At 48.6% G+C, this 18597-nt stretch overlaps 1 protein-coding gene across 6 annotated transcripts in view; it reads left to right on the top strand.

Moving 5' to 3' along the window:
• Positions 1-18597, top strand: part of LOC105185180 (Down syndrome cell adhesion molecule-like protein Dscam2) — a 195387-nt gene that overhangs the window by 79660 nt on the left and 97130 nt on the right. For all 6 annotated transcript variants that reach the window (XM_025304935.1, XM_025304931.1, XM_025304932.1 and 3 more), the window contains exon 3: positions 14493-14813. In XM_025304935.1, the coding sequence (XP_025160720.1) occupies positions 14493-14813 (321 nt within the window). The remainder of the gene's footprint in view (positions 1-14492; positions 14814-18597) is intronic.

Raw genomic sequence — 18597 nt, 5'->3', positions numbered from 1 at the left:
GGATGCGACGTAGCTGTCGTTTCCTGGTGAAACGGTTGTGTCACAGAAATTGGTGATAATGTAAACGGACTCTTGTGAAAAGAAGAATTGCTGAAAAATGAAAGCTGTGGAAAGGAAATTAACACGGTGAATTGATGTGGTAAAATTTATTGATGCGTTGTGATCGTCACGAAGATGATGATGAGGATGATGATGATGATGGATTTGTCACACATGGCCATTGCATGACCTATATAATTAAGTTTAAGCACGAGTCTGTCGCGGCTCGTGATGTACTGTGACGTAATAGACGGATGCGCGCGAGAACCTGATCTGGGATAATTTCCTTCGACCCTCCCCTCGTCACTGGCTCGTCGTCGAATCGGACCTATCGACATGCGGTCCGGTGCTCTCGTCGATATCTACGTTTCTAGTGTACCGTATCGACTCGGAGCGAAAACCGCTGTTAAGCTGACTCTCGCGCTTCTCACGTGAACGCGAGGTCGCTCCTCGGGATGAAGATTTATTAGAAAACTGGAATTTATCGCGTTGCAAATATCGATTGTCTTTGCGTTGACACGGGAATTAATCTCCATGCGATGGGAATCGTGAAACTTCGGCTCGAATCACTATTTGTGAGTATCTTAAAAATTTCGTTTAATTTCGTTTCGTTTTTAATGGGTGCAAAGTATAATAATAAAGGGAAGGTACAACAATGAGAATCTTTCTCCGGTTTTAATATTCCTGGAAGATATAATTTAATTTGTCTCGCAAAATTGTACGGGAGAAGACAGTGTGAAGAAGTTGCAAATATATAAAAAAACACGTAAGAAACTTGGCGCTTCGTATTATAAAATCGCAAGCAGCACCGTCGCGGTCGTCCGTGACTGGTCTCGAGCTACTCTTGAAATTAAAATGTTTCAACATTCTTACCGCGCACTTTCTCCTTATTCATGAGCAAAAGCTTGAATGACTGAAAACGTGAACGATTATAAACAAGATACATGTTTTTCTTTCCGCAGATGCGGTACAAGCGCACTCTTGAAAATTAATGTCTCGTGCACGCGGTTATTATGAATCTTTGTTGAGCCGAGCGAAGCGTCTTTTGCAAAAAACGTAGGATAATCAGATTTATTGGCATTTATAGCGCGAGGAGGCATAATGCGGGAGACTCGCACTCCTTTACATAATGTTGAATTATTCACTACGGAGCAAGTTCTGTATCTATAGAACGCCGCGCGGCCGCGCATATTCCCTTCAGGCGAGTACATACAAGATAATCACTCGCATAACATGCACTGCACGGATGTTTTTGCGGGCAGCACTTTGATTATTATTGCTTAAACATTAAAGTTAAACTCCAGTTATACGGGACTAACTCTGATCGACGAACCGTGTTTAGTTGAATTTTGATCACCTTGCTCAGCGATGCGGGCTTAACCGAAGATCAGAGGAGTTACATTACCGTGGTAGTAGGGCGCATATCGTCGATATCGGCAACGGCGACTTCACGATGCCCCTCACAAAATTGCGATCTTAACTGGAGGAAATTGATATCCGTTGAGACGCAGGCAGCTGCACTTCTCTGCGCTTCGCGTTGCAGTTCCGCAGGACTTTATTGATCATAATAATTTATCGTTGTGGCAATTAGGTTTATGCTCGGTGGAAACAGTAAATTGAGATTAAAGAGATAACAAAGTAACCGACGTGTACTTCGAACGGTCCTAACTTCCGCGTTTCAGTCCTCGAAATTGCGAATCGCTGATCTTCATCGCGGATCTCTATCGCGATAGTCGCAGCTCTCGAAGTCGCGCCGCTTCTCGAGTCGAGCGTTTCGTAAACGCTCCTTTTTCTCTCTAAATGTAACATTTGAATCCTTTCAACCTTATCGAGAAAAACTATTTTCTCAGGTTACAGCATCCTGATTCCCGTCGTTCTTTCAGTGTAACGTCTCCCGATTCTTTATCGTTTCAAACAACCGTTTATTTTTCAATTATATTCTTTTACAAGACGCGTATTCTTACGCGAAATCGGATTTTGCGAATCTACGTTATCCTTCTGTAACAATTACGTTGCGTAACAATACTCGTACGCTCCTCTTAATTACATTCTCCCTCGGATGGGAAAAATCGCAAAGGTTTACGTCTTGCAACAGTTGCCTTGAAAATTCACGCGGAAGCAAAGTCGAGACCCCCGCAATTCGCTCCTCAGTTCCTTAAGTCAACAGTTCGCTACAGCTGAGATTTAAGCTGTGCCCGGCGACTATAGCCTCTTAATTGCAATTTAACGCCCCTTAATTTACCAGCAGCGAGCATCGTGCTGTGGCGCGCAGTTTCTCCGAGCGACTTTTGCAAACATTTCATTGCTAAATCTAGAAATAATATCGCGATGCTATATATAACGTTAAATAAGAAATGCTGATAACTTCAGCCCTTTCAAGACCCGCTCCGACGGAGCTGAAGCTATGCTTAATCACAACGCCGAGATTTTATCTTATTTTACCAGGGCGTCGTCTCTTTATTGGACGTTCGTCTCTTTATTGGAAATGCCGGGTATAGTATTTCAGAGAAAAGGACTAATGAGAAGGAGGCTGTAGCTCGATGGGGGAAACTTTAGAATAATAAATCTCCAGGACAAATCTACATGAGGACGCTAAATAACCTTCTCATGCGACTCGCGAGAAACAAAACCTCAGATAAAAGTCGCCTCAGTGAAAAAGAAAAGGCGACTACATTCGCCTCTAAAATTCGCCTCTCATCTGTCTCTGCGCTCCCTGCTGCAGAGAGAGAGAGAGAGAGAGAGAGAGAGAGAGAGAGAGAGAGAGAGAGAGAGAGAGAGAGAGGGAGAGAGAGAGAGAGAGAGAGAGAGAGAGAGAGAGAGAGAGAGAGAGAGAGAGAGACGTCCGAGCGAGCGAAAGCCGAGCGTGTCGGAATCCGCTGCTTAAATCGCGAAATTGTCGCGTAACGAAGCGTAACAAAGGGCGTTGTTGATACGTACGAGTCGTCGCAAAGGGCGGTTTGCATTCGAGATCCGCACGGCGAAATCCGTAGCCGTCACTCCGTGCCACGTCTCGCACGTCGGTCGGAGGGAACGATCCGTCTTGGCCGATATATCAGATCGAAGGACGTCGACTACGTCGTCGTCGTCGTCTTCGTCGTGGGGCACGACGCGTGGCGATAAGGGCCGGATAAGAAAGGCCGCTCGCGGAGAAGACGGATAGATAGATAGCCGCGTCTGACAACGCCCCGTTAATTCGTCACTGACGGCTCCGTCAGTGCCCCGCGATAATGCCCCGCAGGCCAATGCGCCTACCTCCGCGTTGCAACGCGGCGATGGCGCCGCATCTGTAATTAATCAGTGGCGCGGATAGGGGTGAGGCGGATGAGGGGGCGCCGCAGCGCCGAGAATGCGGACTGCCGCCCCCGCGGCGGCTTCCGCGGTGGTTGCAACGTTTACACAGTCAACGCCTGTCCTGGTGTGCCGGGTGCATACCTGAGCCTGCAGCACGGCGTAGACGTCGCGCACCGCGACGGCAAAACCGGATACGCGTGTACCTGCAGCCTGCTGATACTCCGGAAGAGAGAGAGAGAGAGGGAGAGAGAGAGAGAGAGAGAGAGAGAGAGAGAGAGCTGGCCCATAGCAGCCGAGCATAATTGCGCATCGGCACACACAGCGCGCAGCGATGCGTGTGTACCGTGTGTGTGTGTGTGTGTGTGTGTCGCAAATATCCTGCGCGACGACCGACGTCTCGTTTGCCCGAACAATGTGCGGTGTACCCTTCGTGTGTCGCGAAGAGAAAAGTCTCTCGCAGTTCGTGCTGTTTTAATATATACTTTAATATATGCAAAACATTGGGTAATTAATTTCCGCAGGTTACACACCGGTGAATTCTCTGTTAGACAAGCCTTCGTTTGAGCACACATAATCACACTTTTAATTGATAGCGCGCGCGCACGTTTGACGATGATAGAACCTAAAAATGACATGAACTTTCTTGGCCACCTTTAAATACGCGCGCATGTCCTTTTTTTTACCGCGCGCGTCTTTCTCGCAAGGAAGAGGCGAGCGCAAGCGCGCTTTTGCTCGTATTTTGCGAAATATGAGCTATTAAAATCGCAAGTGCGGAGGCGTGAGGATACTTCATTAAACGGGTGCGACTAAGCTGACGCATCGGTGGGTGGCACGTGACTACGGCGTGTAAATGATGCCGCGCCGTAATTACAATGTATACGGCGAGAAGAAACTTTCTCGCAGCCGGAACTCGAACTTTCACGATGAGCGCATAATGTACAACCTGCGGAAAATTGCTCTTTTTCTTCTTCTTCTTCTTCTTCTTCTTCTTCTTCTTCTTCTTCTTCTTCTTCTCTCAAATTAGATGACGAATTGAGCCCGATCGCAGGTTAAAAGCGAGCTTTCCGAACAACGGACGTTTGTTGAGCAGCAATGGCCGTCATCGTCGTCGATATCCCGAAAACCGCCCTCAACTAATGTCGCAGATGCGACGTTTAATTTACTCGCAAGGAATATCCACAAAATGTGTGACTCTGATTTCGACAAAATCTGACATATTTGTAGAGTAGTCAAAAATAAGAGACTCATATTTTTCTTATCGGCAATAACTCAGGTTTAAGGGATGAAACTGAAGGAATGAAATTTCACCCCCTTTATGCTATCTCGATAATTATTGCAGATGGGAAAAACTTTTTAAACAAAAATTGCATGCCGTAAAAGAACGTACAATTTTTGTTTAAAAAATGTTTCCCTGCAATAGTCATCGAGACAGCATAGAGGGGGTGAAACTTTAAGGGGTAGTTTCACTCCTTAAACCTGAGCTATTGGCGATAAAAAAAAATACGAGTCTTTTATTTTCGGCTACTCTAGAAATATGTCAAGTTTCGTGAAAATCGGAGACGTACACTTCGCGGTGTTCACGTTCTTCGCTAGAACGAAATAAAGCGTGCTTCATTATGGATGCGCTTGTCAGCGACATCCGGTTCATTTACACGATTCCGTGAATTAAACCGTCCCGAATTATAACTGCATCAACCGAAATCGTAACAGAAGATAATTTATGGACGAACGAGCAGCCGTTTTAGCGAGCTTCTCCGCGGTCGATGCATCCGTTGTTTCGACTCGGTAGGGCGCGCGCGTATATTAATCCACGCGTGTCCACTGGACGTGACACTTGCTCTTCGTGTTCTCCTTCTTTTTTCTTGTTCACCGTACGCTTCCCTTAAACTTAGATCTCACTAATGAATGCTTTGCACGAGGATCGCGTGCACCTGCTGGCAGCGAGTCTCTATGATTAATTAGCCCCTGTTTATCCAGCATATTCCGCTCATACGAGCTCATACACGCCGCGGGATTGAATATACGGGCCAGTGTGCGCGAGCACGTGACGGACGGACGGACGGAAAGGGAGCGAGATGAGAGTGCACGCATCTAAATACAGAAGAGGCCGTACGCATCCGAGTGCGGCATCCGCGACACGTCGATGCGTATTCATTTGCGCGACAATCCCGGCGAAGTAGCGACGACGCGACGTGACGCGACGCGATGCGACGTCGAGCGCAGTCGGCATTTGTGTCGCGACGCAAATTGCGTGCGTTTTGCACGCTGAATCTTGCACGCACACACACACACACACACATACACACACACGCGCACGCACACACGCAGCCGACATGTCGCGTCAGCGACCGAGCAATCGAGACGGATTAAAATTTCGGCTTCCTCCACCGCGAGGAGGTAATCAGCGTGCGGCTTACGGAGATATCGATTTTACGAGAGCCGAGAGCTCTCGCGCCGCGATTCTCGCAATTTTCGCAGCGCAATTAATAAGTGCCTGGTCCGAAATGACGCGCGTAAAACGTACGTACGCGCATATTCGCGTGTAAACCGAGGGCGCGAGGCGGTCGAAGATGGGGACGGATATAATGCGTAGTCGAATGAAAATGGACTGGATAATGGACACAGCATTGTGCGCCAGCAGCGTACCGAGAACAGATGCAGCGCAGCGGTATAATGCACCGCGCCGCGTGGGTCATTAGGTCAGATGCATAAATGCGACTGGTACCAGCCGGCAGCTCGCGCGAGCGCTTGATGGCTACTCGAAAAGCAGCCAACGCGCGGATTAAAATAGCGCGCGAAAAGAGGATAGGAAATCCTCCTGCAAATTACGCGCGATCCTCGCGTGATTCCGCACCGTACGAGTCCGCGTCTGCCGCAACGATTAACATTCGCGTCGCTAACTTTGAGCCTTTGTAACCTTCGTTCCGCCAGACGCCGTTCTGTCTGCGCCGACTTACTTGCGCTGTAATTCCTTTACGCTAATAATTGCGTGTATTAGAGGAGAAAATGTCGAGTAAAAGGGAATTAAGCCTGCACGGTTTACGCAAATTTCCTTCGCGCAAATTACAGTCGGGTAAACTTGAGCGAAAATCGAATCGCGCCGATGCAGATCAACGTGGTGACTTGAAGAGAGCGAAGCCGTGAACCCACCGATGTGAGCCTGGCAAGCAACTTGATCAAAAAGAAATTCTCAATATAGTTCGATTGTACTTTGTTTGTACCTGTTTGTACCACTTTTTTGCTTCCGTTTGCACCTCAAAGAATAAAAAGATAGGGGGAGGGGGAAAAATAGCCAGCAAGCAAATGTAAGATATCCGTAAACGGCCGACGCCATTCGAAAGAGAATCGTTTGTACCCGTTTGTTGTACCTCCCTTCAAATCGTTTGTACCTCAAAGGAACAGGAAGTACAGGATCCTTAAAAAACATTCAAGAAATATTTTCGTCAATTTTTCAGACATCGCAAAACGGCCAATGCCATTCTAAAGAGAATCGTTTGTACCCGTTTGCTTGCTGTTTGCTGGCTATTTTTCCCCCTCCCCTTATCTTTTTATCCTACGAGGTACAAACGAAACAAAAAGTGGTACAAAAACAAGTACAAACGAAATACAATCGAACCGTATCGCGAGTTTTTCTCTCGATCAAGTTGCTTGGTAAGGTTCACATCGGTGCTGAACCCGACTGCCGGCGGACCCTTTTCACAAATGTGTCTCGTGAAGAGCATGAGAAATATTTGTTTGTTCGTTTGCAAATTATTCTCCTATCATTTGTTGTCAACAAAATTATTATAACGCCTAGCAGTTGGGCAGCATCAGCGCGCGCGCGCGTTAGGAATAAGCTCGCGAAACATAAACGACCGCGGGATTCGATTATTTATTTTATTTGTTAATTCCCCATCGCTGCGAACGCTGCGCGTAATTCTCGCGTAGATGCAAATACACGATCGCGTGACGTCATAGGAGCATCGAACGCGTACGAATGGCTGTGTACCCGTGGGGCGGCCGGGCGAGCCGAGAGAGGATGGGCCGTGGAGCGTGCGAAATTGCGTATATGTAAATGCGGCGCACATAACAATGGTGCATTATTGTATACCGATGCGGTAGGTTGCATCGCGGTCGGCAGACGCAGCATCCGATGCACGTCTAATGCGTCGAAATGCGCCGACAATGACGAAAATATTTCGTTCCGAAATTCCATTGTTTGCCCGCGCTATTCGTCCGGGTTCGCCGGCCGTGACGTAATTATCGCGAAAATCGATTGTCTCGAAAAACAGAAAGGAGAAAGAAACGAAAGAATAGACGGAGCAAGGGAGGGAGAAAGAGAGAGAGAGAGAGAGAGAGAGGGGGTGAAGGAGCAAAGAGAGAGAGAGAGAGAGAGAGAGAGAGAAGGGAAATGCGTTTCGCACAATTCGCCTTGACCGCAGGAACGCGCGCGTGCGCGCTCGATCGCTCGGCTGATCCTTAGGTATCGCTTAGGTCGCTCGGGAAAATAATAATAAAGTAATTATCCCCGTGGAGGGTAGCGGTATATATTCAATTGCGACGCTCACAGCGGCGCGCACTGTCGAACGGTTACGGAGGGCCGCAGATGCCGCGGTTTAATCCACCGGCTTAATTGGATTTTTATTCGAACGGGGAACAGGGACGCGCGCTTCGGCCTCGAGCCGATCGCGCGCAATTTTCAGAGCGCGGAGACGGAATTCATTATGATCGAGCGAATCGTGTTTCCCCTTCATTACACAGGCAGGTGCGCGCGCCCGCGCGTATACGATACATGCAAATGCGCAAACCAGGACACGATGTGCGCGCGTGCGCTCGCGCGAACCGAGCTGTACCGAGCCTCACGCCCCTTTGCCTCCTCCTCCCCCTCCCCCCCCCCCGAGCTGGTCGATCGCGCGACATTAAGGGACCAAGACGGTCGATGTACGCGCGCGGCGCAATGGCGCCGCGCTCGAAATTACACGAAACAAACGTGTTCGCGACGCGGGCCGCGAGATAACGGTGAACGTTGCGTGCAAATACCGCCGCTGTTTACTCGCTGCCATTTACAAAAATGTCGCGTCGGGTAATGGCGGGGAAACCGCTTGCGGTTCTCCGGATATTTAGTCGCACACGCGACGTTGCTCGGATTATATGTCCGTGCATGTGGCAGTCCTTTGACGCTCGCTCGTAGCGAGCGGAAATTCCGCGTTTTCTCGCTGTTCTTACGAGTGTTCTTTCGAACTGTCTCATGTTACTCGTGCTCGTGTACGCCGCCCCGCCTCCTGGTGGCCTCCCTCCGAATGGAAAACAAACGTTAAAATTCCCCTCGCTGCTTCCTTCTTCTCTTCTTACTCTCTTCTTACTCTCATTTTATTTACGATACGCCGTACGGGAGGGAAACATTGTTAACCTTGTTGCAAATTATACAGCCACTTTCGCGGGCAACCGTATCTTTTTTTTTGCCGCGCAATCATAAGTAGCAATTCTTTTTCTGGACGTTCAATCGCCGTTCGTCAGTCGGGATATCAGATGCGCGTTAAAAAGGTTAAATAGGGTTAAGAAGACAGGGTCTCGTTTCTTGTTTCCTGCAGTTGATTGAATCTTACGCATTTGCACATTTGTCGCCCGTGAGATCAGAAAGAATCGCACACTCATGGATATTCGGTAAGTAAGGAAAGAAAGGTTGCTTCGATCGATCGATCGATATAGTTCAATGAAAATATGCTGATGTCTGAAAGAGAGCGGTACACGCGAGAGCATTGGCGCATTTTCTAATGCGCGACCAGCGAAGGGTTAATAACGCAATTACCAGGTATGTAAATATGAGACCGGAATTTTTGTATAGAAAATACACGTTTATTGTATGAAAATGATAAAAAATATTTTATTCGAAGTATTGCCCATCGCTAGCTATACATTTTTTCCCACCTGTCTGACAATTTGTGGATGCCACGCCGAAAAAACTGTTGCTCTTTTGAGGCAAACCAGTCATCGAGCCATTTTCGTACATTTTCGTAAGAAGTGAAGCGCTGCTCAGCAACCGCGTGTCCCATCGATGCAAATAAGTAGTAATCGCGGACGGAGTCAAGTCTGGTGAGTAAGCCGCATACGAAAGTATTTCCCAACTAAACGCCTCAATCGTTTCCTTCACCAGTTTTGCTGTGTGTGATGATGCATTATCATGAAGCAAAATCACTTTGTGTTACCTTTTTTGATATTCTGGTCGTTTTTCACGCAAAGCTTGATTCAAATCGATCATTTGTTGTCGGTAGCGTTCAATATGAACGGTTTCGCCAGGTTTTCGCCAGCAGCTCACAATAGATCACACCCTTCTGATCCCACCAAACACAGGGGATTGTCTTAGCGTCCATAGCGATTTGGCCTTGCAGTCGATGTCGATGGTTCGCCTGGAGTTACCCATGATCTTTCACGCTTAAGATTCTCAAAATATATCCACTTTTCATCGTCAGTCACAATTCGATGGAGAAATGACTTTCTTTTGTACCTGGCGAGCAGCATTTCGCAAGTGGTTTTTCGCTTTTCCTGCTGTCTTTCATTCAGTTCATGTGGAACCCATTTTCCCATCTTCTGGGTCTCTCCCATGGCTTTCAAACGTATAGGGACGGCTTCTCGTGTCACATTTAATTGATCCGCGAGTTGTCGTTGCGTCTGAGCGTCATCCTCATCCAACAATGCTTGCAATTCGCTGTCTTCAAACTTTTTCGATGGTCTTCCACGTTCTTCGTTTCTCACGTCAAAATCGCCACGTTTGAATTTCTTAAACCACTCAAAGCACTGTGATTTACCAAGAACATGCTCACCGCAAGCCTCGACAAGCATTCGATGCGATTCTGCGCACTGATAGAAAAATATAGTTGAATTAACTATAATCTCACTATATTTTATAATTCATTTTGGCGTCAACCATATTTTTATAGTTCGTGGAGCCTGCAAAATATAGTAGAATAAACACAAATATATAGTCAATGATTGTCTTAAATAATTGTTAGTTACTTTTACCACATATATGATAATTTCTCATTCACAAATATAGTGAGATTTAATATTCATATAGTTACATCTGTCATCTTTACATCTGTCACCATTTAGCAAACACTCTGGTAATATTGACTATATAAAAGAGTTACTTTACCTACCATTTTATATTTGTATCCATACAATAATTTTAGTTTAACTTACTATAATTTTTAGTAAAAATATTATATGCTTGGTTATACCATACCTACATCGTAATTATTACCGATATTACGGTAATACTTGCTATAAATATGATATTTCGGACTATAATTTAGTTACTATATCATTACAGTTCCAAATATCATATACTTTTCTCTCAGTGCAGCAGTTTTCTTCAAATGGTAGCTTCCAGGCACAAAATTCGACATGTTCAGCGCTATTACAAACTACGCTGTTGCATGAAACTTGTATCGTTGTGAGTTGAAAATCTTTGTCAGATGTCAACAAATGGAAATGGCGCCAATGACGCGATTTTGACGGTAACTACATTGACAGCTAGGGCCATCTATAGGCAAATTCCGGTTTCATATTTACAGACCTGGTTACACTTCGACGACACGGAGGAGCTTGAAGCAGTTCATCTCGTCCATCTCGCCCGTATTTTACCGCGGTACCGTAGCCGCTGCGGTAAAATAGCGAAAATCCGCGCGAAGCGCGGAAAATGTGCAGGTGCCTTCGAAGCCTCGGAGCAGCCTCGCGACGGATTACCGACGGATGCGGCGTGCATCCGCCACTCGTCTCGCGCGAATAATTCCTCCACATGGGCAGGGCGGGGAGGGGGGAGGGGGCAAGCCGTAACCACGCGCGTGTGTGCTCGGTCGCCGTGAGAACGCGTGTTTTCCGCGGAATCGGGTTACCATGCGGCGCGAGACGCGCACCGTAACAGCGATCTGCGCGCGTATTCCCGCTAACGAAGCGTAAATTCGTTTAGTATCGATCGCGCTCGCGCGCGACCTCAGCTTTTCCGCGGTGGCTCGCGCGCGATGCAGGCGTTAACTCGCCGGCGCGGCGAGTCTCTCGCTTCGCGGGATGAGAGCGAGATGAGAGAGAGAGAGAGAGAGTGAGTAGCGTATGATCCGGTGTGTATCGTCGCCGCGTTCCGTGGATAGAACACACAGGTACAGAGAGTCGCCGCAGGAGGAGGAGGAGGAGGAGGAGGAGGAGGAGGAGGAGGAGGAGGAAGAGGAGGAGGAGAGTGAGATACGGGGCTATGCGAGATGGCGTGTATATAAACGCGGCATAGAGACGATGCCGGTGTGCATAGCTGTAAACCGGGCTGGCGCAGGTGCATCGAGGCCGTAGAACGCAGGAAGCGTCATGCATAAACGTTGTCGGTCCTGCCTCGCGCGTGTGCGCGCGCGCGCGCGCGTTTTGCTCGCGTGTACATACGCGCTGCCTGCGCGTCACTGTGTGCTGTGGCTGCTTCGCGTGCACGCGTGTGATCCGTGCGAGGATGCTGCGCCATGTATCGCGCGATGCTCTCTCGTCGCTTCTCCGAGCGAAACGACGTCCAGGTTATCAAACTGCCGTTCATGCATAATGCACCGATTCCTGCAGGTATCTCGCGCGCGCGCGCACTCTCTCTCTCTCTCTCTCTCTCTCTCTCTCTCTCTCTCTCGCTCCTCTTCGGACGCCCTCTATTCCTGGCCCCCATCTCGTTGTTTCCTGCTGCTCTCCTCCCTGCTGTTCTCTTCCGTTCATGACCTCCGCACCGAAGTTCGCCTCGATCGCCAGAAAACAAGGTTCCGGAATTCCGGGCCGCCAAAGCTGCGGAAGTGCTGGCATCAGCTGCGGCGGAGATTCACTATCAGATTTCCTCCGTGGAGCGCGCGGGGATGTCATCGTGTGCGAGATAGGCCGTGGAGAGCGCGAGAGGGTTGGGAAAATGCAGCGGATGAACGAGGCGGGTGACGAGCACGGCGACGGCTCCGCGGGTCGTCGAACACACGCGAGCGTGTACGCGCATATTCACGGCGATGAAAGGACGATTTCGTCGCGAAAGCAGCCAGTTGCGCGCGCGCGCGCGATTCAAGCAATCCTCTTCTCATATCTACGAGCGGCAGCGAGCGAAGGAATCGGTCACAACGATGAAACGTGCTAGAAACGAGAAACGCGGGACGTGAACTGCTTTTGTAGACGCGGAGATGCGACATCTTTTCGATTTATGACGTTTCTCATGCGTGCGTATAATCGGAGAAATTACGCGCGGAGTTTCCTTATATAGAAGAAACAGAGGAGCACTGTTCGCGTACCGATTGTGCGAGCGACTTGTGAATTCGACATAGTCGATATTTTATTTACATCGTTCGATGCCGACGGCAACGCATTCACGCGCGAGATATTCGCGCGAGAGGAGATCCTTCATGATTAATAAATTCCTCGGCACCGCAAATTTCTCCCATTCGGCGCATAGATATTTCAGATGCCGTCCGACTAATTCACGCCTGTCCGAATTCGTCGGTGAACTCGTACAGAGGATTACGTCACGACCAGGTTAATAACCTCGTTATATTATCCTCCAGCGGGTACCGCCTCGCACGAGAGGCAGAAAACCGAAGCTGGAAGTGAAAGAGCGAAAGAGGACATGCGCGCGCCGAGCGGCATATACGTTTTATTGCCGATGAAAAGACGGCTTGCTCGAATCCGTGGCCGTAACTGGAGCGATCAATCCGTCAGATCCCTCTTACACGGCATTTTTATTCTCGATACTCGCGCGAGAGGAAAAGCGAGAGTTAGAAGAGCGCGAGAGCGTGAGAGAGAGAGAGAGAGAGAGAGAGAGAGAGAGAGATGGAAAGAAGAATCTTTGAATGTCGGAAATCGACGATCTCCCTTAGCGTAATACGACAAACTTTTTTTCTGATTCTCGCAAGTGTGGAATATTATATCTCGCCTCTCGCGCTCGAGGCCGAGCTCGATAACCTTATAACCTTATCCTTTATAACCGAAATCTGAGCTCTTATTTCCTACTTATCGATACGCGACGGAGGATCCTGAAGCAGGATATATTTAATCCAATGCGGATTCCCGCTAGATCTCTCGTAAAGTTGTCCGACTAAAGTCATTTTTTACGGCGAATTTTCTCATCTTCGCCAGGCTCTAGCTGGCGAATCTGCGACACATGTCTCTCTTTAGAAACTCATATTTATATATTACGTGTTATGATGAAACGGGGTGAATCGATTTTCCTATGCAGAGGAGGAATATAACGTCCGCGTCCGGGAGGTAAGAAATAGTCGCGCCGGTGCTATTTATGCATTCTTCATGCGGCAATGCATCTTGCATCAAAGGCAGACGCTTAAATCGTCCTATCGAATGCATATGACTCGATATTCCAGAGGTCGATCGGCTCTCATTCTTATTGCTCCGTCTCGAGAGCAGCGGGGTGGTACCTGCGAATACGTGTCGTTTAAAATCGGAATGTCGTCTCGACGCCGATTTTTTGCCGTAATGTCCGAGTTCTGCTACACGCCGGATGCGCCTTTGTGTATTATTTATCGTCTAAACTCCTTACTCCGAATACGCCTCGAATGTTGCATAAGCTATACCGTACCTCGGCTTGACGGCGGGAGTCCTTTCTCTCTCTCTCTCTCTAAACCGCGGAAAAATTGGCGGAAATTTATGCGAAATTGTTGCCAACTCCGACGCAACTCTCTCGCTCCGCTTCCGAATATTAGGCGAAATTATTCTTGCCGCGAGCAATCTCTCGATGCGCATTTCCCCGTGAGATCTCGCGATCGAAAGCGTGTGGCGGTGGTTTATTACTCCCTGCGAATTTTTCAACCTCCGCGTCACGGAGTACTTCCAAGTCAGTCAAATTAAACGTCAAAGTTCCGAAGCGAACGAAAGCTCTTCGGGTCTCTCGGGGATTCCGGTAAACGCGAACGATATTTTTCGTCATTCACCTTGCCGGGCTACATTTTTGCACGCGAACGTCCGCCGCCTTAATCATGCACAAGCTCTCGCAAACTATCCCTCAGCTTTAATTCGTGAAAAATTCAAGACTCCGAAAGTTGGGCGCGGGGCGAATTCTCGTTAAAATGAGAATCGACGCTTCCGTGGGCGTCCCATTTGCGCAAGCACGAGCGCCATAGAGCGCAGCCCTTTCTACTTTTAACTAAGCTAGTCGCTTCATTCCCCTGTTTCAGGACGAGGAGTGGTGCTGGACAGCCAAGGGCCGGTGCTGGTCTCGGAACCGCGCTCGAGCGTGGAGTTCTCGAACGACACCGGGGCGATGATCCACTGCTCGGCCCACGGCAGCCCATCGCCGAGGATCGACTGGCTGATGGGCGACGGCTCGCCGGTGCTACCGATACCGCACATCCGTGAGATGCTGGTGAACGGCTCCATGTACTTCCTGCCGTTCGGCGCCGAGAGCTACCGCCACGACGTACACTCGGCCGTCTACCGCTGCCAGGCGTCGAACAGCGTCGGCAAGGTGCTCGGCCGTGAAATCACGGTGAAGGCCGGTGAGTCGGAGACAGAGATAGATGGAGAAAGAAAGAGAGAGAGAGAGTCAGCTATATTTCTTGCGGACTCCCTCGCGACATCGTTCACCCGCTCCGCCGCTTCCGACCGATTGCTCTTTCGCCCGGCCTTTAAAGGCCGCGCGCTGAGCGCGGCAGTGGAAAAAGACGAGTGCGCGCCGTACGTGGAGAAAGGCCAGTCCGGCGAGACACCACGATATGGAGTGACGAGAGCGCGCGACCTTACGAACTCGGCACGCCCGCGCGAGCGACCCTGAATTTTCCACTCGAGTCGAAAGCCACCGAACCTAACCGGCCGCCGCCGCCGTCGTCGTGTAATTGTTCGATGGCGACACGGTGCTTCCGCGGTTAATGCCGCGTTTAGTGCATTCGTCTCCTCGTGAGTGCTTCTATGTCGATAGCACTTCTCAGCATTCGTCGTTGATCGATTATTTTCAGCTGCAATTAACGCTGCTTTTCTTTTCCCCCTTTTTTCATCAACTGTGTGTTTTCGCAGCCAACGTAAACTCTGTTCTGTATAATCGACTGGCTGTTTGCAGTATTGCCCGACCTTTGTTGCCGACTTTTTGTTTGCTTCTATTTTTTATGAACCATTGTGGAAACACGAGATCACTTGTGACCCGATGTGCAACCCGAACAACGTTCGACCAACCAAAATATGAATTTCTCGTGATCGACCAACGATATACGTACAGGGTTCATTTGACGCTCGATTAGCGAAGATTAGGCTTATCGTCAATATGAAATAATTTGCCACCGCCGATGATTGAAATTTCCTCTGAGAGAAACCTTGGCTTTAGATGTGTGCCGAGGCGACGAGGCCGCGGGAAATTGGAGAACGAAGCGATTAATAAAGGGTCTTTGCTTCTTGTAGAGATTTCTCGCGGTAACTAAACTTCGCGTCGCTGCTCCGCATTCACAGCGTAAAGGAGCGATTCACGCTGAAAGTAACACAGCGGATATCAATGTTGCCCGTCGAGGCTCTCAGTTAGAATTACACGCGCGTTTCCTGAAACGTTGTGGACAGCCATCAACCTCTCGAAAGTATCGAAGTTTCGCGTTGCATTTGAGAAATCCCGGATTCGTTCTGGAAATAAATACTCGTCCACGAGAGTTTTCCGACTTCAACGTTGTGAGATCCGCGTCGTGTGTGTGCATGTATTGGGTTGGCAACTAAGTGATTGCGGATTTTAAATAAGAATGAAAATTCGAAATTTTTAATTTGCTTTTTCAAATTTTTTTCAATGCATGTATGCGATACATTGAGCTTCTCTGCAATATCACGTGTTGTGCAGCGACGATCTGAATCGATAATGGCCTTGATATGGATCTCATCGACTTCAACTGGACGGCCAGATCGTTGAGCATTTTTCAATGAAAAATCACCAGAACGAAATCTGGCAGACCAATTTTGACACTGCCTTTCTTTCAAGGCTTCATTCCCATTTCACACGGCACATAACTTCTTGTGTGCTTGCGATGCGTTCTTGCCTTTTCGGAAATAATACAATAAAATATGTCTGAAGTGCACGTCTTGCTCTACCATTTTTAAATTGGGATAAAAACAAAACTAAAGAACTAACCGATATAATTTTTGTACCAAATGAAAGGTAGAAGTCCAAACAATAAGAAAAAAATATAGGTTAGGTACTTTGAACACGTTAACGAAACAAAAGAAAGTGTAAAATCCATCTGTCGACAAAATCCGCAATCACTTAGTTGCCAACCCAATATACACACTCCGTAAGTGACTTTTCCTTATTTCCTTATAAAGATTCGGGTCGTACACAGGTCGACAGGAAACGGGAGTGTGGGTCATTCGATATAAAATTATGCAATCGGGAAACAAAGTCAGTTTCTCCCTCGACGTGTTTCGCCATTAATCAATACTTTGAAATCCAAGAGAGTCTTCTCTTGAAAGTTCTCTATACGCTGTTGCGAATATATCCATTTCCCCTCCCCCCTCCCTGTTATTTGATGCAATTAACACGTTTGATATCCAGCGAACGACGTTGTCGGTCAATTTTTCTCACCGTGATCAAGATTTCAATCCGGCGGTATTCGCGCGTCCGTTTATTTTTCTTCGCGCTACGAGCGAAACTTCCCCACAATTTCCAAGCTTGACGAATATCGCTCGACCTGTTTCGCCGCTGGCGAAAAATTTGTCGCTCTGAGCGTTTTCGTTGTCTCTCGCGTCGGACGGACGCGTTTAACCGTCAATTTTGACGACGGTGGGGCGGCAACTCGTCGGGAGGTCGAAACACACGGGCGTCTTTTTCGCATCCGTCTCGAGAATTCCCGGCGGAATCCGCCAACGGGAAATCAACAGTCTTTCGTATTATCGGATCGCCCCGTCATTCTTAGGTTTCCCGCCTCCGCCGAGGTAAATGTAATCGACCGTTCCGCGGAATGACGTTTTAAACCCTCGACTCGACGTGGGTGGGCGGCAAGAATGATCGCGGGCTCCAGCAGAGCCAAGCCAACTACATTTATCGCGAACGGTCCCCTTTTCCACTCGCTTTTCCCCCATCTGCCGTCGCTGCCGTCTCTCGCAAATGGATGGCCCTAAACTCCGCGCTCGCTCCCACCTAACAACCGGCATTCACTGCCAAGATCAAGATTCGCAGTTTACCACGTGTTGTCAAAGTACATAGGATGCATTTATGCACGAAGATACAAGTACTAGGTGCTGCCCGCTCACTTTGCGATGCAAAGCGACAAGTACACATGAGCTAAATTAACTCTCTTTGCGCTCCAAGAGCGCCACAGTTAGCGCTGGGTCGAACATTTCTTATAATTTATTGCGACGCGTGCGGCGGCGGCGGCTTTCGGGTTTTTTTTAATTTAAATCCAAAATCCGGCCAGCACCGGTATACACGAATTTCAAAATTGGCTTACGCTACTTTGTACTCCGGGGCACGGAGAGTTAGGGGCACGGACGTTTAAAAGTGAATTATTAAAAAGAAATATTTCAACAATGAGATTATTACTTTTATCATATTCGCAGGGACTTCTCATACAATTCGCGCAATTTGACATTTTCCCCGCATAATATTCCGCACCGTCAATGGATTCACACGCGCAATTTCGCACGCCGCCGAAAAAAAAGGAGGAAAGTAAGCGGAAAAAATAGGAAGTTTCCGCAATTGCACGATATTTCCACGGCGTAATTTTTCTTAATTACCCGCCCGCCGCAGAATTTATCGGGCCGACGGTGAAACGGAGGGAGGTAGAAACAGACCGTCTCGTACATTCTGGTCAGACGCAAAAGGAGAATTCCGGGGCCGGGAGGAATTCACCGTTGGGATATCTCCGAAGAAATTTCGCGGATGAAAGATCAGGCGCGTCCTCCCGCGTAATTCCACGAGGAATGTATCAGCCGATCGACGCGGACATACGTTTTCCCGGCCACCCCGCGCGAGACAAACGACCGCGCAATTTCTTCGCTTTCCGACTTGCAGCTGCGAGTCGCGCGCGAAGTTCTGCCAAGATCACTTATCGTATTTAGCGGCTCGTGAATCGAGGCTTCCCCGCCAAGGGGAAGGAGATCCCCAGCTCGGTTGGGGATTGAGGGGGGGTAGATTATCGTCGGCGGGACGGACGGACGGACGGAGCAAGCCGCGAGGGGACTCGCAAAAACCACGAAGACGGTGCGCTAATTACCGAAACTACCGTCTAAAGGGTAGTCGGGCGTTCGCGGAAACAATGAGCTCGGCGCGGAAAGGAAACCGAGCGACGACGTTAATAGCACACTTTTTTAGACATT

Source organism: Harpegnathos saltator, unplaced genomic scaffold (genome assembly GCF_003227715.2).
Source record: "Harpegnathos saltator strain DR-91 unplaced genomic scaffold, Hsal_v8.6 scaffold659, whole genome shotgun sequence".
NCBI lineage: Eukaryota > Metazoa > Arthropoda > Insecta > Hymenoptera > Formicidae > Harpegnathos > Harpegnathos saltator.
The sequence above is the reverse complement of the archived record's forward strand: the minus strand, read 5'-3'. Positions and strand labels throughout refer to the sequence as shown.